At 40.6% G+C, this 23642-nt stretch overlaps 2 protein-coding genes across 4 annotated transcripts in view; one reads left to right on the forward strand and one right to left on the reverse strand.

Moving 5' to 3' along the window:
• FAM210A (family with sequence similarity 210 member A) overlaps positions 1 to 5494 on the reverse strand; it is a 30528-nt gene extending 25034 nt beyond the window's left edge. For 2 of the 3 annotated variants that reach the window (XR_011807598.1, XM_027451926.3), the window contains exon 1: positions 5179 to 5333. The gene's annotated coding sequence lies outside the window, so the exon portion shown is untranslated. Of the gene's footprint in view, positions 1 to 5178; positions 5334 to 5353 lie in introns of those variants that run through there. The other variant, XR_011807599.1, reaches the window with a different exon arrangement.
• RNMT (RNA guanine-7 methyltransferase) lies at positions 5409 to 23256 on the forward strand. The gene is made up of 11 exons (XM_038174396.2): positions 5409 to 5547; positions 5865 to 6105; positions 7770 to 7902; positions 9360 to 9482; positions 10422 to 10537; positions 12537 to 12718; positions 13323 to 13487; positions 14562 to 14679; positions 16692 to 16793; positions 19615 to 19648; positions 21427 to 23256. The coding sequence occupies exons 2-11, from the start codon at positions 5929 to 5931 to the stop codon at positions 21462 to 21464; spliced, it is 1188 nt and encodes a 395-aa protein (XP_038030324.1). The 5' UTR covers positions 5409 to 5547; positions 5865 to 5928; the 3' UTR covers positions 21465 to 23256.
• Positions 23257 to 23642: the final 386 nt, after the last annotated feature.

Raw genomic sequence — 23642 nt, forward strand, 5'->3', positions numbered from 1 at the left:
CTTACGAGTAGTAGTAGTACTTTTAATAGAGTTTTGATGGCTGAGTGGATATAATTTATTTGCCTTTAGCAGCATCTTTTGCTTAGAGGGCAGGATCGATAATGTTGCTGGCCATGCAATCAGCAAAACCGCACCATCCGAAAGTGTCTGAAAGAGCATCAAACTCACAGAGCGGTGACTTCACACCACAAGGAGCTCTGATGGGACTTCAGTATCAGAAGCCAAGTTCCTTGCTCTGCCCGAGGAAGTGCCCTTGGTGTCCTCAGAAGAAGCTACCAACCTCTGGCAGAGTTCCTTTCTGTTTACTAAACAGCACCACAAAAAGATTCAGATGGTCCCCTGCATACCAGGAGGAGTCTTTCCATCAGCTAGTCTTTTTTTTTTTTTTTTTCCTGACTTCACCCTTGCCCATGTAACACCAAACTTTCACCCACTGCCAGGACACGAGTCCTAAGGAAACAACATTATTAAGGGATGAACATTCACTGCCTGCTGTGTGGGAAGGGAAAGGCAGGTAGTAGTAATGTCATTGTTAAAATTAGGAAATCATTTTTTCACCAACCTTTAAATTTAGAAATGAAACTTATAAACCAGGAGTATAGAATTTCAGATGTTAACATAAATTACATCATTAACCACAGCAAAAAAAAAACAAAAAAAAGTAACTTGATTGTTTTAATTTTCCAACTTTTTAGACAAGGCAATTTAAATGGTAAGAACACATCCATTGTGAGAAGACCACGTTCTACCAACAGGCCTAGAGATCTATTTTAAAGCAAACATGGTCTTCAGGACCTACTCCTCAGTGTCATCTACACAAACGCCTGAATTTCACAATCAACCACAGGTCAAAACATCTCAGGAAGACACAGTGGACAGAGCCTAGCAGTAGAAGGCAAACCATGAGATACCTCCCTAAGTGCTGGACAGTTAATAGAAAAGCCGCATCGTGGAGCTCTGTGAATTCACAAATTCTTTATTGACAAGGACTACTGTTGCTCAGGAAAGAAAACACAGTTGAAAAGACCTTCCAGCCAGAATACGCTGTATCTAAAACACCTCTTTTAAATCACTCCTCATTAGCTACAGAACACAACTTGCTCTGTCCTTCTGGGGGCTGCTGCAATACTTTGAGGCAAGAAAGAAACATGGATGTACAGTCCGATCTCTGTCCTTCTGACAGAGAGAATTTATAAGCCAGACGTATGGAAAACTGAATTCCCAGGGAGTTTTGTCCCAAGGTTAAGGTTGTGACAAAAGTTTGTGGTTGTTAAAGACTGAATTTAAGTTGTAGCCATTTTTCAGAAGTATCACATCACCTACTTTCATAAAGCATCTCAAAGCTTACTATTTCTGAGTGCTGCCACTCTCTCAAAGCTAGTTACTGTTACCTGCCTGTTCATTCTTCCCTAATTCCTGCGCATATGCTCCATTTCTGAGGAAATCATGCTAAAAATTAAAGTAGCTCTATCCCATGACATACCTACTTCTGTTGTCCAATACCTTCACATGCCTTGTTAATTAGAAACTGGGGCAGCACAAGCTAAGCAGAGCTGTAAACCTACTGACACAGCAGAATAAAGTGTATATTTATGAGTTCTCTGTACTTTCATTTTTATGAGTTCTCTGTAAATATTCATGACAGGATTAAAATATTTTTGGAAGATATCCTAAGTAAATTTGCTAATGTGTCATTCAAGGGAAGTAATAGCAAGCAAGTTAATTTTCCCAGGCAGGCCTGTATCGCCCACTCTCATCTTTACGACCAGATCAAAGTAAGATGCACGTCACCAAAGATATCTATCTTGGAATGCTTTACATACAGCAGCAAGAGAAGAATCCTAGGATCACAACCTGTGAAAGCACACTGTATTTTATGAGATGGGACCAACAAGGCCCAAGGCTAGTGTTTCAGTACAGAAATATCCCTCCTTCAGAAGGCACAGCTCAAGACAGTAGGAGAAAGAGATGTCATCTGATTTTAACATCCGCAAATCAGCTTTGAAATCCACAAAATACTAACAGCAAGCAGTTAACCAGCTGACACATGCTGGGGCTAAGCACTACCATCAGAGTTAAAATATAAGCGTCTTCACGCTCTATTCAACAGTTCCATCAGTCACTTTGGGCAGAAACTTACTGAACTGCTGTAAAGCCACTCACACATTTTTATTAAGAATCAACAAAATCCATGTTTCTGAAAACCTGCTGTTGTGTTTAATGATTTGTTCACGAGCATTTGACTGTATAGCCTTAATTTCTTCACCCATCCCACTTTGCAAGGACAGGCTGTTTGAGTTTTGGAGAACTGCAGAGGATCACAGCCATGCAACTTCTTGTTTTGTTTATGTAACAACTGCTACACATGGCCAAGGTCAGTTTTTGGACAAGATCAAATAGCAGAGCCCTGGGATTCAAATTTGCAGCCCAGCTAACTGGCACTTTCATTTTCTGATGCGTGCAAATGGAACAAGACCTAGTTTTACCATTGAGATATCTTTGTTTAGAAGGAGTAGCGTCATGTCTTGAAACATAAATGTCATTTTTTGTTGAATTGTACAATCTGTACCTAGTTTGAAGGTGATGCAAGGAGAACTGAGTGGCAGAAGACACTTGGGTGGAAAAGATTTGAGAGGCTCAGAGGAAACACAAAGTCCATGAGAACTGAGATCATTACCATTTGTGCTACAGAAGTGTCTCAACACCAAGCAGGGTGATATTCTACCACACAAACCCTGTGTGTTAAAGGAGAAATTAATTGTCCTTAACTGCTTACTTACTGAGACAGAAAAAAGGTTGGAGGACGGACAAAATTAGATCCACCACTCTGATTTACTAAGACCTCATTAAACCACAATTGTCCCAACTGTTTGAAGCAATATATTCGACTTAGTAAGAACAGAGCTTGTTGCACTCAATGTATTGTTATCTTCAAGATCAGCTGAATTTGGGAAGGTACCATCGCAGCATAGCGCAAGGATTTTCCCTTGGTATACTGATAGGTATTCTGATTGGTTCAAACACTCTAGATCAAGGATTGACCTCATGGCCAGGGATTCCTAAAAGGCTACAGAGTACCTCTGGTAGATTCCTTGACTGGAGTCAGATGGATGGTGTAGCATGACAACATTAAAAAATAAGTAAGTAAAAAAGGAATACTGCTTAGGTTACAACAGTTTTCTTCTTCATTTTAAAATTTTAGATCATGATAGCTTACCCCCCAAAACCAAGATTTTTTTTACGCCCCTGTCCTTAGTGTAATAAAACTCTGTCGAGAACAGAAAGTTATACTTCAGTTAAAAAAATCAATAAAACTACATTTATGATTGTATTCTTAAAATAAAACTCCATTTAAATGACCCTTAATCATTTTCTTAAAGGGTCAGATCACTATTTCATGCCACTTTATCTTTTGCACCAATCTTTCCAAGAACCTTCCTAAGAAGACAGAGGGTGGTTCAGCAAAAAGCCTGGTTTCCAGTTTTCTTCTCACTGTGCCGGAAAATATTGAACGTAAGCCTTGTTTTGAAATTTCACCAACAAAAACTGCCACACCCTACCAAGTTCTTAAGTGTTCCTTCTGTCCCTGAAGATTTCAATCATGTGTTAGGTCCAAGCCTCAGTTCTTTCAGTGGTTTTATTCTATTTTTACTCCTGAAATCTCGCTAGCATTGGATTTGCTTCAGTGCCTAATTTTCAAAGTATGTTCAGCTTCAACAATTTGGGTTTAGAGCGTATCAGTACCAACATTAATTATGTTGGATCTTATTCCCAAGCTGCAAAACTGATTGCAAGGAATGTTACGGATTCAACTACCAGTTTTACAGTCATTTTTTAAAATCAGTACTTTCTGCTTTTGCCATTGTATTAGTTGCACCCTTATCTTTAAAGCCAATGTTGAAGTCAGAACTCCACAGAGGTCCAAAAAACGTGTTGAGATGCAAGCTGAGGCCTGTTATCTGAGATAAGGGGACACCAGTAACTCCCTGCCTTACAAAAACAGACCGATTCAGTCCTTAGTGATGCCTATGAGCACATACACAGAGCTGGGTTGGCTTGTCTGGAGATCACCTACAACAGCAGAATTACACAGATCCTTCTAAATACAAAAAACTGATAAAATCTTTTCTTATCAGCTGCTACAGTCTGTGAAGTAGATGTGCAGAAAGTCGCACTAGACAAATCTTTTTATCTTACATTCCTTACATGCTCGGAGTGTGAATTTGCCTACTCGGTTTTTGCCATGTGCAGGCCATCTGATATCCACCTACCCAAACCATCCAATGATTTTTCTTCTCCCTGATGGCAACGCTTCTCCAGCAGCCAGTGCAATTCCACAGCGCTGCCGCAGAGGCCACTCACACCCCTTCTACCTCAAGCAGCCTTTGAACAGCAAAAGGAGATAAACACCTGCTGTCAGCACCACAGGAGATGGATGGTGGGGACACATTATCCTCTGTACATACATTTCCCACGCAGAAGCAGCTGCAAGTCAAATAACCTAGCGCACAGGCGGCAACTCAGATTCCAAATTTGGAACTTGCTCCCCATCTCTCCCTCAAGCAGCAGAACTTTGGCGAATCATTAAGTTTATACTTGTAACAGTAGAAGCCTCTTGGGGCTTAGATGAGCTGAGGAGCACTGTTACTTGCAGTCTGCTAATGAACTAGGTTTGCTGCTGGCTTCTGGGGCACTTTGTGTGCTGCTGTCTGAACTGTTGCTTCCTCCCCTGGGCCAGCTTGCTGAAGGCACTTTGCAAGCGGGCATAAAGGCGGTGAAACCTGTAGGCTGCGTTACCTGACACACATCCACACTTGATTTAAAATTGGTCACTCTCAGGGTTGATTACCAGAAGGGGATTACCAACAAGACCCACGAATCCAGGCAGGGCTGCCAGAAGGGTCCCAGTGCCTCCTGGGGATCCCGAGCCCCCAGAGCAAGCCCAAACACAACGCGTAACCAGAAAAGGCTGAAGAAGGGCTGGAGCCCAGCACGTAAACACAGCTCCGACCGCCAGGAGCTGCGCTGCGGCCGGCTGGGGCCCCACCACTGCACCCTCGGGGCTGCCGCCTCCCCCCGCCCCCAGCGGCCGGGCCCTGCCTCCCTCCTTCCCTCCCTCCCTGCCCGCACCCCGTGAGGCGCCCACACCCGGGGTCCGCCACCCGCACCGAGCGGTACCTCACGGCCGGGCCGCCGCCGCTCCTCCTCCTCCTGAGGCGGCGGTTGACCAACGGCCGCCAACGGCCACCAACGGCCCCAGCCGCGCGCGCGCCGCTCCCCGCCCGCGCGCCGCCCGCCCCCCCCCAGCGCGCGCGCCAGGGCAACGTGCAGCGCCGCCCGTCCCCACCATCACCTTGAGCGCCGGCGGCGGGGCCACTGCGCAGGCGCGGCGGCCCTGCCCGCCGCGCGCGGCCTGCTGGGAGTCGTAGTCCCGTCCCTGCTCCGCCGGACTCACGCGCGCATGCGCAGCGCCCCGTTGTTCCCCGGACGTGACGCCGCGGCGGAGGGAGCCGTTTCCGCAAGCGGGATGGCGGAGCGCCCGGCGGGGTGAGCGCCGCGCCGCCTCCGCACTCCTGGCCCGCGGCGCGGCGGCGGCGGAGGCGGAGGGGAGGGGGGGGAGGGAGCGGGGCGACGGCAACGGGCCGGCGGCGGGGGGGGCGGGGGGGGCGGCGGGCAGGGGGGGCGTGGTCACGGCGGGATGGGCGTGGTTATGATGATTAGGGGCGTGGTTATGGTAATAGGGGGCGTGGTTATGGTAATTAGGGGGCGGGGCCTCGCGGAGGCGCCGTTGCCCCCGGGCGCTGCCTTTCAAAATGGCGGCCGCCAGGCGCCAACGGCCCCCGGGGGGCTCCCGTTGCCCGCAGCTTCCTGGTGTGAGCGGCCGGCCCTGAGGGCGCTGCCCCCGCGGAAAGGAAAGGAAAGGAAGGGATGGCCGATCTGGGCGCGGCGGCGGAGGAGGGCGCGAAGGACGGGGAGCAGCCCCGTGGAGACGCGGAGGAGGGCGGCAGCCCCGGCACAGCGCGCCCCGGAGTTGGCGAGCAGCAGGAGGGCGGCGGGGCGAAGAGGAAGGCGGAGGAGCAGGGGGGCGAGCCGCCCAAAAAATCGGTGAGTAGCGAGGGGCTGCTGGAAACGTGCCTCCTGTTAATGGGGGGGGCGGTAGGGGAAAGCGGTGCTTTGTAAAACACTGCCCCTTGTCCTATATGTGCCTATAGAAGCTGGTGTTGTGGTTCTGACCCAATTGATTTTGGTATTTTGGGATTCCTGTGTATAATTTGAAAATGTTTTTGACCTAATGCTTTGTTTCTGTGTTCATGTATAGACGTTACTCATCAGTCTGGAAAAATTAATACCCTTTGTCGTGGCAGAAACACTACTAACCCATCACCTCATCTACTTCATCTCTTCGCTAAAGTATTTCAGGGTCAGGTTCAGAAGGACAAGGAACGTGCTGTTACTGCACAGCCTGAGGGTATAAAGAGGTTCGACTCTTTCAGATCAGGCTGAAAGCAGCTGCCAGCAATCTAGATGCTACATCTGATGGCTAACAGTGGTTGCAGCAGCTGGCGTGCTTTAATGGGTTGTATGAAGGTGTCTCCCTCGCTTGTCAAAGCCAGCCTCTCTAGTTTAAGTCAGTGGCTGGCAGGGGACCATCTGTGCTTACCCTGAAAAAGACTAGAAAGGGTCAAAATATTTGTTAGTCGCAGTCAGCTGAGTGTGGTAATGAACAGATGATGGGGTTATAGCTATTCCAGACAAGTAAGGCTGTGTATGTGCTCAAGGTTACCAAAATTATACAAAACGTTGAAGAACAAACGTACCATATTAAAGTCAGATCTTCTTGAGCAACTGGTATTTCAATAATAAGGTGTCTGGGCATTGACTTTTTTAGTGGATTACTATTGGAATTGCTTTTAATTGCAATGTAAATTCATGGTGGCTGGCATTTTGTGGTATGTTTGTGGGCGCTGACTGAGAATCCTTCAGTCTTGGTTGTACTGTTAGATGCTTTTGTCTTGCAGAATTTGTGTTGGTTCTCTGTGTTCAGTTACTATGTGTTTTATTTATAACTTTTTTATGTGCTACTGGAGATTGTTCTCAAGGTTAAGAGATGTTAGGAGCGTAATAACTAGTTACATAGTACTTTTCAGTATCATATGGGACTTCCTATTTTGCACTAATTACATTCAAGGCTAAAACAGGCATTTCTATGGCCTGCTGATAAATATTAAATGGGATACTGTCATCAAATCACTATTCTTTCCCTTACCCTGGTTTGTTCAAAGCTCTGGGAGTTACCACTGACAGCTTTGCACAAAAACAGCTAGTCAGCATTTTGGATAAATCGGCAGTTTATACACTTCTGTTAACAGCAAACAATGAAATTTCTGAACCAGGATTTTCTAAGAACCTTAAACATGAAATAATGCTTGGAGAGAAGGAACATCCTCCTTTTCAGTCCCTGATTTAAAGGGAATGAAACTGATTCTTTGAGAAAACTCAAGCAAAGATGCTGGGCATCATCCAGCAGAAGTTATGTGGGACAACTGAAAATGGAATTAAATTTTTGAGGCAGTTGACTCTCCCATGATTGAAGCACTGATGTCAGTTTCAGGGCAGATACATATACAAAAACATTTCCCCATAATGATGGTGACCAGTGTAGCTTGTTTCCTTTCTTAAATCTGTTAAGTGGACACATCTCTTGATTAAATGAGAAAATAACACGAAGAATTTTCTGCTTTAGTCTCTTCTTCCCCTCATTTCTACAGAGTGAGCCAGGTCACGGGCAAGCTGTAGCTGCACATTATAATGAGCTTCAAGAGGTTGGATTGGAAAAACGCAGCCAGAGTCGCATATTCTACCTCAGAAACTTCAATAATTGGACAAAGAGTGTCCTCATTGGTAAGTTTCCTTAATTGATTGCATAGCCTTTAATAAAATGTAACTTATCTTTGTTTCAAAATGTGCCTTTACTGCTCTCTGATGTTGATTATTGAACTTTGTCCTTTAACACAGTAAGATTTTCAAGCCTATTAAAATGTCTGTTTTTATCTATAATTTTATTTTGAATCCTTACAGTGGTGTCTTATATTGTTAGAGTGGGAAATAAATGCTAAAGTTTTAAAGATCAATTGACCTGAAAACTGGAATAAGTTCGTACTGGAAATCGTTTTTCTTCATGCTGTTTTAAAAGAGAAAGGGACAACTCTGAATCATAAAGAATCTGTTCTTGATAGATTGAGTTCTTTGTGTTATTTAAATCTATCTCAAACAATTTCTAAACTATTTTCAAAGTAGTCTGTTCTTAGGTCTATATGAAGCAATTCTGCAGAAAACTTGAACGTGTAAAACAAGATATTTTCTTTATTACACATGGTAGTTTAAAAAGATGAAAAACTAGAGAAAGTATTTTTTAAAAAAGCAGCAGCTTCTTATAGAAGGCTACAAATTAATTCCAAACCAAAACCTTCCTGTCTTCAAACAAAGAAAATAATTGTCGGTAGAATACCACAAATTCATGGAGAGTGAGGTATACATATATACATATATATAGCATACTGCTTTTTGTTGTGTTTTACTAGCACAGTTAAAAGCAATATTTAGGTTTATATAAAGCTGTTACTGAAACCTGTGTTCCAGCCTTTCAGTCGTGATCCATTTCATTAGCATGGTGTTGCAGCAGTTGTATCAAAACATATTTTGTCTCTCTTACTGTGAAGAGAAGTGGCTAGCACATTGATATGTTTTGCCTAATATGCCAACATCAGTCAGCTCAAGAATAATCTAGACAGAGTGGAGATGGAAAAGAAAACAAAATTTGTTTTATGTTGTGTAAAAATACAGCAAATACATAGCTAGTGTTATTGCAAGGCCTAGGAAAGGCTGAGAGGAGAACATCACGCGTGCTTGTAATGTGACTGCAAGAAAAAGTTGTGGCTGGTATATTTAATTGGCTTTTAATCTTCTGGCTTTTGCATACTTAAAAATAACATCTGCCTTCATTTTAATGGTAATGAAAGGGAGCCCTGTTCCCTCCTCACACGTGGGGCGGTTGTTTAGCAGGAGCAGTTTTGCCTTTGTCTGTTAGGGAAACAGTGCCGTGCTCCAGTCACAGGCAAAGCACGTCAAATACAGAAAATATTAATTACCTTTTCAGAAATCTTTAGAATTTATGGTTGTTGCTTTCATCACTAGTGGTTTCTAGAAAAAGAGACGTCTTTAAAGTTAACAAGACTTATAGGCAGAGTAAGTTCTTAGATGTTTTAAAGTCCTTAAACTGTTTCAGTCCTCTATGGATCTTGTATAATAAAAGCGAATTACAGGGACCTGTGTAAGCATTCTCTCTCATGTTTTTCTAGGTGAATTTATAGACCGGGTACGACGGAAAAAGAGTGACATAACTGTTCTGGATCTGGGATGTGGCAAAGGTGGAGACTTACTGAAATGGAAAAAAGGCAGAATTAAAAAAATTGTCTGTACTGGTAAGAAGATACAGTAACTTTCCAGGGAAAGTATAACAGTGTTATGGGGGGAAAAGCCACACCTCTAGTCTTGTACTGTTTCCTTTTTTGTTAGTGTGCCCAAGAGTGCAGTGAGACACCTTCTGTCAAAGAGGCTTTTTTTCAGGTCTTTTAACCTGAAGACATATATTTGATTGTCAGCATAAATATCAGAACCTTTAATACTCTGTGTAATGAGCTCTCAGTTCAACTCATAAATAAAAGCTAGTAGCAGTAAAGAAATACCATATTATCACAGATGGTCTTAGGGTAAAGACATGGGGGAAAAGACTGACATCATGTATTTTATGTCTTTTCTCCCATGTCTAATCTCCTGAAGTATTTTTAACTGTTCTGAGAGTTTTAAAATTCGTCCAAACTGTCATTATTCAGTGAAACTATGCCTGTGAGAGTAATAGACTTAAAAAGAAAATTCCTGTGATGAAACATGAGCGTATATCACAAATCATTGCATTTCAGTATCTTGTATATCTGTAAGAAGATGAAGAGCTTTCATTACTGTTTGAAAACCCCCTCAGAGCCGCACTCTTTTAGCTAATTGAAGCTAGACATTTAATGCTAACAGCGCTTCATATCAATCACTTTGTATCTATTACGTGAACTTTTGGAGGCTTTTTTGCACTTATGAGGATGGCAGCTTTCTAAAATCCTCAGTTTACAACTTTTGTCTGAAGTAAAGGCAGAAAATATTCAAGAGTTACAGTATAATCTCAAACGCTTTCTGAAAACTAAATTCTTTCTCTACAAGTTGGAAATAAAACTTCACATCGGAGTGTAACTGTAGATCAACTTACGGCCTAACGGGTTTTCAGTGCTCCAGTAATTGTTCCAGTTTTCTTGTCTGAAGTTTACACATTCATCTTTTTTCTTTTTACATTTTTTCTTTATCTCTCTCTGTAGATATTGCTGATATTTCTGTGCAACAGTGCAAGCAGCGATATGAAGACATGAAAGCTCGATGTCGCTATAATGAACGTATTTTTGATGCAGAATTTATACAAGCAGATAGTACCAAGGTACAGTTTTTAGATTTTACAATACTTTGGAGATTTTACGTTCTTTTGTTAAGCAAATATAGGAGGTGATGGTAGTGCTGTAATATCTAGGGGATGTTGTATATTTTTAAGACAAGGTTGTTGTACTATCAGGAGAATCAACTGCACAGGTTACTGAAACGTTGCATAAACTTTAGTTAAATGCATTTGATTACTGCTTTACAGTGTAACATTTTTGAAGCTCGGATGCCTTTCTTAGGTAATAAGTGTGATGCTTTTGGTTTCTTTCATTTGACGAGGGAAAGGGAATTAATACTTACTTCTGGAGTTTTAGGATCCAGTACAGGATGTTGAAAACTGTCTTGGCAAATGTGTTTTGATGGTGGAATGAATAAGGGACACTTAGTGATTTAACACATAAGTTTTCCTTATTCCAGTATTTTCTAGTAGCATTTTAATTACCATTATATTAATCTTCAAAATATCTGTGATGGTGCAGATGCTTTAGATGGCATGGAGGTGATGTGGAGTACATTGCTGTGGTTTAGGAAACAGTCTTGTGCACAGCACTGCTTTCGCTCCATGGAAATGAAGACTGAGAGTGCCCTGCTGACACAGGCTGAGGGACAGAGCCCAGCTGGTTCCAGTGTACTTGTGGAAAGACTGAACCTGTTCTACCTAGACTTGCAGGAAGGGTTGGTGGCTTGAATTCTTGGTTGCCACACCTTTTTTACTGAGGAACAGTCAGTTGCATGTTTCTGGGTCATCTCTCTTTGCTCAAAATTACAGTCATGGAGTAGAGGAGGCAGCCTTGGCCTGTAAAGTAAGGGATATTTTCACATTATTATCGCAGTTAGGTCTTGTGTGCACATGTACTTCCTGTCGCACATTCTGTTCTCTCTGTCCACTCACACAAAAGTTCATCTCCCTGAAAGTTCATCTCTATTCTTTGTGTTACGGGTAATGCAAAATCTCCCTCTTCCAGCTGGCCTAGTTCCTCCCCTGGACCTCTGCATGCTGGTTTCCCGTGTCTCTCTTTGTAAAAGGCCTAAGAGATATCAAACAGATAAAATTGCAATGGGTATCCCAAGTGTCCGTTTTTGTCTTCATACATAACGTTGACAGAATGTGGTGTGAACTGTTACAGACTGGAAGAGAGTAGGTGGGTGGGGAGTCTGGGAGAGAAGAGAAACTCAGAACTGCTAAGTATGAAATATTAAGTAAAGAATGTGTATTGTGAGCCCTGGGGCATGTGCTCCTGTGTTATTTGTGGATGCTACTGGTATTGTAAAAAAGAAGCCTGAAAAGTTGGGGAAAAAAAAAAGTTGGGAACTGCTGGAGTACAGGGACAAACTGTGTTAAGCTTTAACGTGATGCATTTCAAGGGCTCCAAGATCCCTAGGGTTACTGGTTACCTGGATTAGGGGGAAGGGACTGTGTAGTTACATTACATATGTGCATGTATGAAAATACAAGCAAATACAACTTGGCTGGCTTGTTAGCTGCCGTATTTAATATGATGACTCCTCCCCCTCAGTAATATATTTAATGGGTATTTTCTTAGCAGAAGAAATGCCAGTTGTCATTACAGACAGTTGTCATTACCTTCAGTTTACTTAGTAAACTGAAAATACCTTTGATTATGTTGGTGGTTTCCAGCTTATCTGTGACTGGTTATAAGCCCTCAGCACTAAAATATCTCTGGAAACTTCTAGGTTAACTGTAACCTTGGGCTTTGGCTTTTTTGTTGTAGTTATGTAGTTGATGACAAGAAATTCATTTTTAGACATAGTAATTATTTTTTTTTCATTGTGATAACACAAGTTTTCAGTGTAGCTGTGGGCTTTTTCCTACTCTTACCTTTTCAGCTTGTTCTTGTTGAACTTGTGAAGAAGTGGATGTGGAAAGACTTCAAAGAATTGTGGGAGTAGTGTATTTTGTTGGAAGATGTGATTCATGCTTGTTTATGTAGCTTTTGCCACAAGTTTTCTTTATATTTTTTCTTTTTAATGCATTTCAGGATCTCCTGTCTTCCAAATACAATGATCCAGATATGCGCTTTGACATTTGCAGCTGTCAATTTGTTTACCATTACTCATTTGAGACATATGAGCAGGCTGACATGATGCTTAAAAACGCTTGTGGGAATCTCTCTCCTGGAGGGTATTTCATTGGCACAACTCCAAATAGCTTTGAGCTTGTGTAAGTACTTTTTTATCCTACTAGTCTTCCAAAAGTCTGTGAAGCATTGTCAAGTCATAGTTGTTCTTACAGTGCTCTGATACATTCGTGTAAACAAAATCAATGTTTTTGCAACAGTTTTGGATTCTAGTCCAGAAAATCTCTCTCACGAACTTGACTCAAACAGGTCAATCTGTACGAACTGTTGTCTCTTGTACCCATGGCTCTTCTGGAGTGTGTATGGATCTTCATAAGTAAACCTTTGGTAGTGATTTAAATAGTGGCAAAATATCCACAGCCTGGAGAGTAACTGTCAGAGTTTGCTGTGGTAGTTCCAGGAAGCTTGTCTTGTCCCTGTAGAATGTGCCTGGGCTAAAAGTTAATTTTCTAGGTCTGTGTGGTCCTTGGCATATTGTAGAGGAATGATAAACCTTTAAAATTTAGCATGCCTCTTTGCTTCATTTCATTTTCATTGCCTTAATGGATTCAGTGTGTGGCAAAGTACAGGGAATCCTGGATGCCGTGATACTGGGATGAAGCAGTTTCAGGTCTCTTAGGTATTGTTTACTCTGTAAAATGAAAAGTGGGTCTGTCAACTACTGTTTGTTTATATCTCTTTTTGTAGAAAACGGCTAGAAGCTTCAGAAACAAATTCATTTGGGAATGATGTATACAGTGTAAAATTTGAGAAGAAGGGAGAATATCCCTTGTTTGGCTGCAAATATGATTTCCACTTAGAAGAAGTGGTTGATGTCCCTGAATTCTTGGTTTATTTTCCATTACTGGAAGAGTAAGTTAAATTTTCAATTCAGTCTATAATGAGAGCAGTGTTTTATTGCGCAACAGAAAACTTTGTCTTTCTTGTTACAGTTGCAGTTCCTTGTTTTTTGTTGTCTCTCTAAATGAAGACATTTCTTGCATTTTTGTCGAAGACTGTAATGTGGTATATGTCCATTGTGCGCAGTTGAAGGTGCTCTGGTCAGAAACTGTGAAGACTTGCACTAGATCTTGCATAGGAGTTTCACTGTCTGATGTCATCTGAAAGCATACATCTAGTGCTGTCAAATTTTTCTTCTTTAACCTTAACTTTTTGGGGTTTTATTCTACCTTTCTTAAGTGCTTCAGCAAGCCCTCTTGTGTATCCTCTTCTTTCTGGTGCCTCTTTTTTATCTTATTCAATGTTTTTTTGGATGTTCATTGATTTTCTCCTAAGACTAACTTCTTCCTTCTGTAAATCTCTTGAGTGTATATTTTACTATTACCTCTGCATGAATTCAGATACACCATTACCAGCCTGTTGTCTTCTGAGGTACAGACAAATATTTCCATATCCTCCACCCCGGCCATTCAAACTCAGTATGAATTTAAAACAATGTAGAGTTTTCCATTCAAAACTGTATATTTTCACGCACTTCATTTGTGTCTCTCTATGAAGAGTGTTAGCTTCTACCACTGATGCCTGTAACTTCAGTGTTGTATGACCACAGTGTCAACATATAACTGAGATGTAAGACACCAAATCTAGTAGAAAGAGGATTCCTCAGTATATCTATAATAGCTGCTGTGGCAGATGATAATTACTAACTTGAGTGCTAGGAGAAGACATATTTTTTTTTTTTTGTTGAAATGTTTATAATCACTTATGTGTAGATTTTTATTGTCATAATTCAAAAAATAGTACAATTTGTGGTGGTAATGCAGGTTTTTTTTTTTTTTATCTAAATGTGTTTACTGAAAGATAAATTTTAGAACAATTGTAATCCTAGTGGATACCATAAGATGTCACTGTGGCTTAAATTGTTTCTTTGAAAATAAAGCTACAGTAATTTTGTTGTTTCCCTAATCAAGCTCGTTATTTTGACAGAATGGCAAAGAAGCATGGTATGAAGCTAGTCTACAAAATGACGTTTCGGGAATTCTATGAAGAAAAGGTCAAGAATGAGGAGCATAAGATGCTGTTAAGGAGAATGCAGGCCTTGGAGGTAAATGCAGAGTTAACTTATTTTCTTTTAAATAGTATTTTACGTCTTGTTAATTATTTGTGCAATAACTGAAATTACTCTTGTGAACATTGTGCAGTTTACTAAGGGCTACCAATAGAAGAATTAATCTTCTGTTACTGAAAATGTGGTTGTGGTTGTGAAAATGAGTATCAGCTGACAGCCAGGTGCCCACCCAGTAGTGCTCTCACTTGCCCTCCTCAGCAGGACTTGAGGGGAGAAAATAAGACAAAAAAGCTTATGGGTTGAGATAAAGGCAGGGAGATAGTATGGTGAGAAACAACTCTTAGTTATTTTCTTAATTGTCAATAAACTAAAATAATCTTCCTAAAGTCAAGTCTGTTTTGCCTGTGATGGTAATTGGTAAACAAAGGCAAAACTAAAAATGCCTTCCCTCTTCCCAGCCTCTTCTTCCCCTTTCCTCTCTGCTCCTTCTTCCTCATGCTTTTCCTCTGCTCCAGCGTGTGTCCCTCCCACAAACTGCAGTTCCTGAAGAGCTGCTCCAGCACTGGTCCATTCTGTGGGGTGCAGTACTTCAGGAACAAACTGCTCCAGCATGGGCTCCTCTCCATGGGCTGCAGTTCCTGACAGGAGCACGAGCTCTACATGGGCTGCAGCTTCCTTCAGGGCTTATCCACTTGCTCTGGCCTGGGGTCCTCCACCATCTGCAGGTGGATATCTGCCCTCATGTGGCTCTCGATGGTCTGCAGGGGGACAAATTGTTTCACCTTGGTCTTCTCCATAGGCTGAAAGGGCATTTCTGCTCTGGTGCCTGGAGTACTTCCTACCATTCCTTCCTCACTGACTTTTGTGTCTGCATCCAGTACAGCAATTTATTTCTGTGGGTAAAATTGCAAATTTGAAGCAAGTTTTCACTCTTAATAAGAAGTAAGCAGAAACACATCGGTGTTATTTGACCAGGTGTGGTCAATATTTGTTTCTTATTTTACATAGAAATACAAGAATCATGCCTGGTATCACGCAGTGGGAACTGTAATCCATTTCTTCTACAGCTGATGGGCTAAAAGCTGGATCTTTGTTCAAAAACTACTGATTAAGAGTCAGAAAGTAATCTTTGTAGGAATAAAGGAAAGCTGTGTCTATAAAAGAAAATGATACTGAACTGTTACCAGGCTTAGATTTTGTCCGGTGTTTTTGCCTTTTATCCTTAAGCTGTTATCTTGGATGACTTCAGCAGCTTTAGAGGAGCTTTTCGATGCTATCTTTGTGGCTTTGTTTTTAATCGTGGTTACATATGCTTCCGTTTTGCCTCAAATGGTAGAATTTTTCAGCACAAAGCTATCTAGATGAGTATGTGGTGACACATAAAGCTTAGTGACATGGGCTACAAGTGGACTCTACTGCCCTTCTTGACTCAAAAAGGGACGGTGCTCATATTTCCAGCAGCATGGTGAAATACCATCTTAGAAAAGTGAGAGTTGTCTTACTTAGTAGCTACGTACAACTGAGGACAGCACTGTTGAGTACAGACCATTTTGCAGTAACTGGGATCTTTAATAAGTATATATTAGTTTTGAAGAATTGGATCTATGCTTCTGTTTATAGCTCCTGTGTGTCATTCAGACATTTTAAGCATTCTGCTTGCTATAGCATAGCTGCTCTGTTCTCAGTAGTTCTCTTCACAGTTGCTGGCTTGTTCAGTTGCTGCTTTGAAAGAGGGTATGTCTATATCATGTTCATAATGAGCTGTACATGGAGCATAATTTTTATATTTTATTCTGTCTGTCCTGTTTCAGACATGTAAGTAGATAAAAGTTTAATTTTTAAATTCTGTGTATTAGATTTTTCTGGGAAGTAGCAAATATCAGATCTGACCAGACAGGTGCTTCAAATGAGAAATACAAATTTTAAGATACTCCTAATAATTACTGACCTCCGTTTTGGGCCATGTTGTCACAAACCCTTGACTAGTGTGATTAATGTATCATACTACCTAATTAATATTTTGTTCTTCTTTTTTGTGTTTTCGCTAGCCATACTCCACATCTGATGATTCCAGACTTGCTTCTGATAAACCTGATGATTATGAGCATGCAAAAGAGTTTATCAAAGATGGCAAGGCAAAGTTACCATTGGTAAGTACCTTCTCACCTCACTACAGCAAACAGTGTCTAAAGTTGAGGCCATAATCTTGCAGATGTTTCATACCTTCTTCATTTCAACTGCAATGGAATTGCCACCTATGTTTCCGTGTACATGACATCATGTACATGAAATCATAGAAAAGGAGGTTAATTTATAACCTTTGCTTAAAGAATTAAATTCAGTTAAGTTGTTAGCTGTTAAAAAATTTGCAACGGTGTGGAAAGAAAAGGATGTTTTGCCACCCCTCTTGACATCTGTTCTAACATAACTATCTTGAATCTTGAATTTCAAGAATTTTCTTTTGATTCTGGATCTTCACTCTATCCATTTAAAGTTCTAGTTTTCTTCTTTTAATCCTCAGACAGGAGAGTTGAAAACTTTCTTTGTAGTCTTGTAGGTATTTAAAATATTACACGTTTATTCTGTTGTCTTTTTGGGTGAAGAAGATGCAGCTCATTTCACAGCCAGTTTTAGTAAAGTTCTGTTGTTTTTATTTAATCTGCCCTTCCTGCATTTTTGGAGCAGAGCTACTAGAACTGAACCAGTCCTACCTGCATTCATACATTTCTCTCCTTTGTTTTATCAAATACGATATTCTGTTCACATCCAGGAATGGAAAGACCCTTTCTTTGTTATGATAGTAATGTTACCTTGTACAATATTTAGTCTGATAGCCTGTCATATATTTTTCTGCAGTTCTCTGGCTTTGCCAGCTTGATTTATTTCAGAAACAAAAGAACATTGAAACATCTTTTATGGAGATCATAGTAGATTTTAGATCAGTGGTCCAATTAAATACTTTTTGCTGCTTCTGGTCTTGTCTTCTAAAGGACATGCTGCCTTTCTGATCTTCCTGTCTTTCTCATATTTTTGTAAATGAGGTTTCTTTCTTTGACAATCCTAGCAAGACATTCACAATGTTGGAGTTTTGTTTGACCCCATTTCTGCTGTCTTTCCAGTTAGATACTGAATTAGCCATATTGTGATCAGGACTTTTTAGGCTAGTTCTGTGTTTACATTATGTGGTACTGGGAGTGTGATAGGGTCTGTAGCTCCTGTGAGTGTTTTGTAAGACTGGGGTGGAAGCCTTGATGAGATGATGTGTATTTTGCTGCCTTTTGTGGCATGATGTTGGGGTTTAACACAGCAGACAGACACCTGAACGCCACGTCTGCTCACGCTCCATGCATGTGTATGATTCCTCTGAATTTCAGTTCTTGAGGGGCAAAGTGCTCCTGGCAGCTTGTCCCCTCACAACCTTTTAATTCTTCTTTGTTGGTCTCAGAGCTCATTGGGTGTGTGACGGACAGGAGCCTGCACAAATACCGTTCCTGGGAAGTGAGCAGGAGGTCAGACAACATCTGCCGTTCCCCCAGGAATTGCTGCCATTGCCTATCCTGTCTGTAGCCAGACTGGCTGTTCAGCGTGGCATATAGCTGTGTGCTTGCTTCTGCACCTGCCTTTGGGGAGTCAGGCTGGATGGAAACCTTGCAAAAGCATAATTTCACTGTCTCATGCTCAGCAGTTCCTGGTGCAGAGTATTGGCTGTTTTGGTCTGAACTGTAGGCTGTCTTTTGTGTGTTCAGGTTCTTTAAAAAGAGAAACAAAACTGGAGACTAAGTAGTTTAAGTAAAGTTTGTAGTTTAAGTAAGGTGTGCAGTTACTAAGACCTGGCGTTAAACTTTTTTATGGTGCTTGTAGTGTGAGGCTGTCAGCTTGACATTTTTCCACATGGATTTTTTTTATTTTTCATGATCGGCTTACCTGCTGTTCATGTTCTGAATTATTGAGGATGTAGTGAATTATTGAGGATTTACTTCATATATAACAATCCTACATCAAGAGAGCAGGTTTCTTTTCCCTCTGTATTTGAAATCTAAAAATTTCAAAAAGAAAGTTGCCACTTTTAAGAAACAACCTTAAGAACATGAGAATGGCTGAATAAGACTGAAGACCTCTTTTGCCTGATAGTCTTAACAGTTGGCAAATAGTTGTTGCCTGGGAAGACGTGTGAGAAAGGGTGTAAGTGCTATGTCACCTGAACAAGTCTCTTTATTCATTTTACTGACCTTATAAAAGATGAATCGTTTGGTCAGAACTGGTCAGTGGGTAGCATACAGGTTAAATCGTGCCCTCAGTGAGAGCACACTGGAAGAGGATGGAGTAGGCAGAGCAGAAAGGGAGCTTGTTCTTTGCTACCTCATGCTTCTTAATAGGTGGAGTAAATGGCAGCAGCTGTTTACTTGAGCACTGCTCCTGCTACTGTACTTTCGTCTGTAAGGTGGGCTAGGAGTAAGCTTCCTGGGGCTCCCAGGTGGATTATTTTCCATAGCATGCAAGCTGGGCTCAGTTGCTCTTCTGGAGTAGAGCTTTTATGGTCTGGAGGGAGGTGTTAGGTGGAGGCTGGCAATATCCCAGGGGAAGGTGGCAGGCCTGTGGCCTTTCCACAGCTTCAGCATGAAATGTTGGGCAGCTTGGGCAGAAGAGCTCCTTGAACCAGGTCAGGTCACACCGACATGCAGTAGTGAACCCAGTGTGTCCCTGCATTGCAGAGGCATCCAGCCCAGCAGACTGGTGGCCCAATGTAATTTAGGTGTTTTCCTTTACCTGAGGTGTCCCAGCTCCCCATCATTCTAGCTACTGGAGTTGTAAATATCTGTGGTCTACAGTAATGCTTAAGTAGGACCTAAATAGCCCTCTAGTGTGGGTGGTTAGAAGTTGGTCCATGAAAGATTGTTTATCCTGAGTTAAAACGGTGATTTGTTGTTTCCTCATCTTTTTGTTTAAACTGTTTTTTATGTCCTCTTCTAGGGAACCCTGAGTAAATCTGAATGGGAAGCAACAAGTAAGTACTGTTTAGAAAACTTGGTGTTGACTAAATGACTGCTGTGGGAAATGTATGAAATAAATAGACTGTCAATTAAGGAGGAAAATGTAAATTTTACATAAAACAGTATTTTATATGTGTTATTGGAATGCCTGTATATAGCCAGGATAGTACACACAGCTCAAGAAATTGAGTGAGGGGAAACGCATGAAATAGGTTGAACTTCTGTTTATTTAAGTAGTTTCAAGTATGCAAACTTTCAGGCCAAAAACATTTTGGGGAAGTCTTCTTAGAAGGTATGAAAAGAGGATGGTAGTGTCAGTCCTCTAATACTAGCAAAAACGTACACTTGGACATTATACCGTTACTAGTCAACTAGAAAACAAACTTCACTGGGCCATGTATTCGTCAAAAAAATAGACAAGTCAGTTTTGGGAAGACAGACTTTACTTTTTCCCTGTAGCGGTTAGCGTGTTTCAGAAAGAAACAGCATGGATGGTGAAGAGGTATTTGAATGTTTTATGAAAGAGGTGGAGGGAACGGAAGTCTGTGCCTCAGACATGGAAAAGGATACAATATTCTAAAATACATTTGAATTCTGTAAGCATGTTTCATGGAAAACTTTTGACATCAGCTGTCTTATTTTTCTTTTTTCAATGTTGAATTTAGTAAACCTCACATAAAAGGGACTGAGAATTCTGTTGGTAAAAATCTTCTCCCAGAGAGGTTGTTACTAACTTATGTGTCACAGTGGCCAACCAGTACTTGAATTTTTGCAGACAATTTTACTTGTTGTGTTAGTAGGCTAAAAACAAACCAAAATGCTGTTTAAGTAATGAATGAAAAAGTCTTTACTTAGTGTTTAGTTTTTAAAGTAAAGGTTAATTCAAACAGTGTAAAAGTATTATGTAATCTATGAATCTAATTGAGAGGGGCTCTTTATACCTTCAGAAGTTCAGTAATGATTGTATTTTCAAAGTACTCTTTTGAAATTTTTTTTTCTAGAGAGACTTGGAGTACAGAGTTTTTGATAGTTTAGGACATAAATGCAGCTTGCTCGTTACACGAAATTTTACTTTGCTTTATTGCTGAGGAATAGAAAGATTTGCAGTGTAGCTAGAATATTTGTTAAAAGTTAGGTTTAAGTGGAAAACTGTTTATTTGGACTCAAGGTTTTGAGGTGATTTAACTTACCTGTCGTGAAGCTTAAGAACTTCTGACGTAGCCACGTTGGTTTGATTATATGCTGAATAACCATTTCCCAGGGCACTGATGGGGACTTGATGAGATCCGCTTCTGGAATTATACTGTTCCGTAATTGAGAAAATGCTATCTGGCATTTTTAAATATTTGTCTATGATATTTTAAATGAGCAAAAATTGAAAGTGAGGTTGATTATTTGACCCATTATTGTCTGTTAAAATTGCATGTATAAAGGATTCTTTAAACTCACTTGCATGTGACTTTTTTGCAGCAGGGAATGTTAATTATCTGTAAAATGAGTTAATTATCTGTAATATGAGTTGCATTTACATTAATTGAAGTCAGTGTTGCATCAGTAGTATCAACAGTACTTAAAATATTTTCTTCTTTGCATACTTGAAGCTCTATTTTGAAAATATATCTAAAACTATGCTAGAATTGAATGCTAGAGTTGTGGGGAAACCATGGCAGTTCTTACAGTGTCAGCAGTCAGTTAACAAGTTGTTTGGGCAGGATGTCAATCTGTTTAAATTTTGAACCCCTATGCGAGTGGCAGAGGAAGCTGAAACTTTGTGCTTCTTTTTCTTTTCTAGGTATTTACTTGGTATTTGCATTTGAGAAGCAACTGTGAAACTTCACATACTGGATGCAGCAAGAAGAGATCATATCCATGTACAAGTTGGAATGGTCTGAAATCCATTGTGGCAACTATTTTTTTATTTTTATTTTTTAATTATCCGAAGTGTGCAGGACACTACCAAAAACGAGAGGAAGCTCATGATTCTGAGTTACATTGCCTGTCTGTGACAGATGGACTTGTGTGTGTATATATAAGAAAGATTCTGAACCAGTCTTTTTAAGGATTTGTAAGCAATCTGCATGCTCTCAAAACTCACGTTTGAACTTGACACAACTTCATGTTACAAAAAAAAACGTTTTGTTAGTAGCTAAGTATGTTTGTGGTTACCAGCCTAACCCTGTACTTTCTGAAGCTGATGGAAAATGACTGTTGGCTTCAGTGATGCAGAATGAAGGCCTAAATGTTGTACTGCAAAGCTCAGTTAATTCATAATGAGATATATTCAGACATACAGGGTATGTCTACATTGCATGCAGAGCTAAGTGGTAAATAATACCCAAGTCAGTTTGAGTACCTCTGTGCTGTGCTCCAGCCTGCAGTGTAAATCTACCTTAGTGGTATTCAAAGTGTAGTTTACATGATAAAGTTCTAGGGTTTTTTTCCTAAATCTTTGTTTTTGTGCTTGCTGATATGTAGTGTCAGTTCATGGTGCTTTCATGATTAAACAAGTTTGTTCTGTACAAAACTGCTCTGAAAGAACTGAATTACTACAGTTTTGAGTCTTTGTTGTTTTTCCAGGTATGACCATGTGTTAATAACAGCTGCTGAACTTAAATTACTGAACATTTTCTATTATATTAAAGACTCTCCTGACTTTTTGGTAGTTTTAATGTCTCTTGAAAGTTATTAGACAGATCTTAGGATGTTTGTTACTTGTTTCATAAAATTCCAAATAAGCTTGGTGGAAGGATGAGCTGTTGGTGACGAGGACCTTATTGCGGTCCTTAGTGTTAAGAACATGGTCAAGTATTGGATCATGAACTTAAAATGGAACCTGTATGACAATTTAGGATACTAGAATTTTACTATGGGAGGGGCAGTTGTGCATGTGGATAACAATTACCAAATTAGAGTCAAAGATTCTATTCGGGAATACAAATTAATGATACCAATAGACAGAATAGTACCTCACTACTGTCCTCCTGCCTGTCAGTCTCTTAGAGCTGGCTTAGGGACTTTTGGCATGGCGTTTGCTCTGCTTTTAACATGCCTATAGCTACCCACTCCTGAGAGGGTGTGAGTAACTTTCTTCAAGCTTTTTCTCTCCCTTTTGTGGCAAACAGTAGCTTTTTGCTGCTGATGGCTATTGTATTTTACATACAGATTAAATCATAAAGTGTTGATGGTACACAAGTATTTTTGCAAAGCTGTAATAAATCTAGGAAAGAACATACCTGTTAAACGTTCAAGTTATTTGAGTTTGTAGTTGTATAGCCTTCCTTCTGTAATTGGGTCATACTCTTTCCTCTGATTCTTGATTTTTTATTATTATTATTATTATTATTTTTTATTATTTTTTAAATCTTCCGGAAGATCACCTGTAACCTTCACTGGGATGTAGCTGCTACTAAAATTAAGTAAAACAAGTACTATATCTAGTAGAAAAGAGTCTTAAACTAGCTGAAAAATGCTGACAATTTAGAAGTGCTGAAATGTTTCGTTGAACTTCATTTTTGTGCATCAAAGCTAGTTTTGTTAGATTTCTTATATCAAGTTTTATTTGAAAATACATAGTTATGCTATTTTTGGAAGAAATCAGAATAATAAAAAGGGGAGAAATACAGTGGAGTGTCTTTTCTCTTTTAAGCAAATTCCAACATCATAAAATCACGGAATGGTTAAGATATGAAAATGACCTCTGGAGGTTGTCTGATCCAACCCCTCTGCTCAAGCAGGGTCACCAAGAGCTGTTTACCCAAGACTATGTCCAACATCACTTTTGAATATCTCCGAGGATGGAGAAGACTCTACAACCTCTTTAGGTAACCTGTGTCCATTGCACAGTCACTCACACAGTCAAGAAGTGTTTGCTGATGGAACCTCCTGTGTTTCATTTTGTGCCCATTTCCACCAGTCACTGGCCACCACTGAAAAGAGAGCCTTTCTCCACCTTCTTTGCACCCTTTCCTTTGGGTATTTGCATACATGGGTGAAATCTACTCCCAGGCT

Source organism: Anas platyrhynchos, chromosome 2, assembly GCF_047663525.1.
Source record: "Anas platyrhynchos isolate ZD024472 breed Pekin duck chromosome 2, IASCAAS_PekinDuck_T2T, whole genome shotgun sequence".
Classification (NCBI taxonomy): domain Eukaryota; kingdom Metazoa; phylum Chordata; class Aves; order Anseriformes; family Anatidae; genus Anas; species Anas platyrhynchos.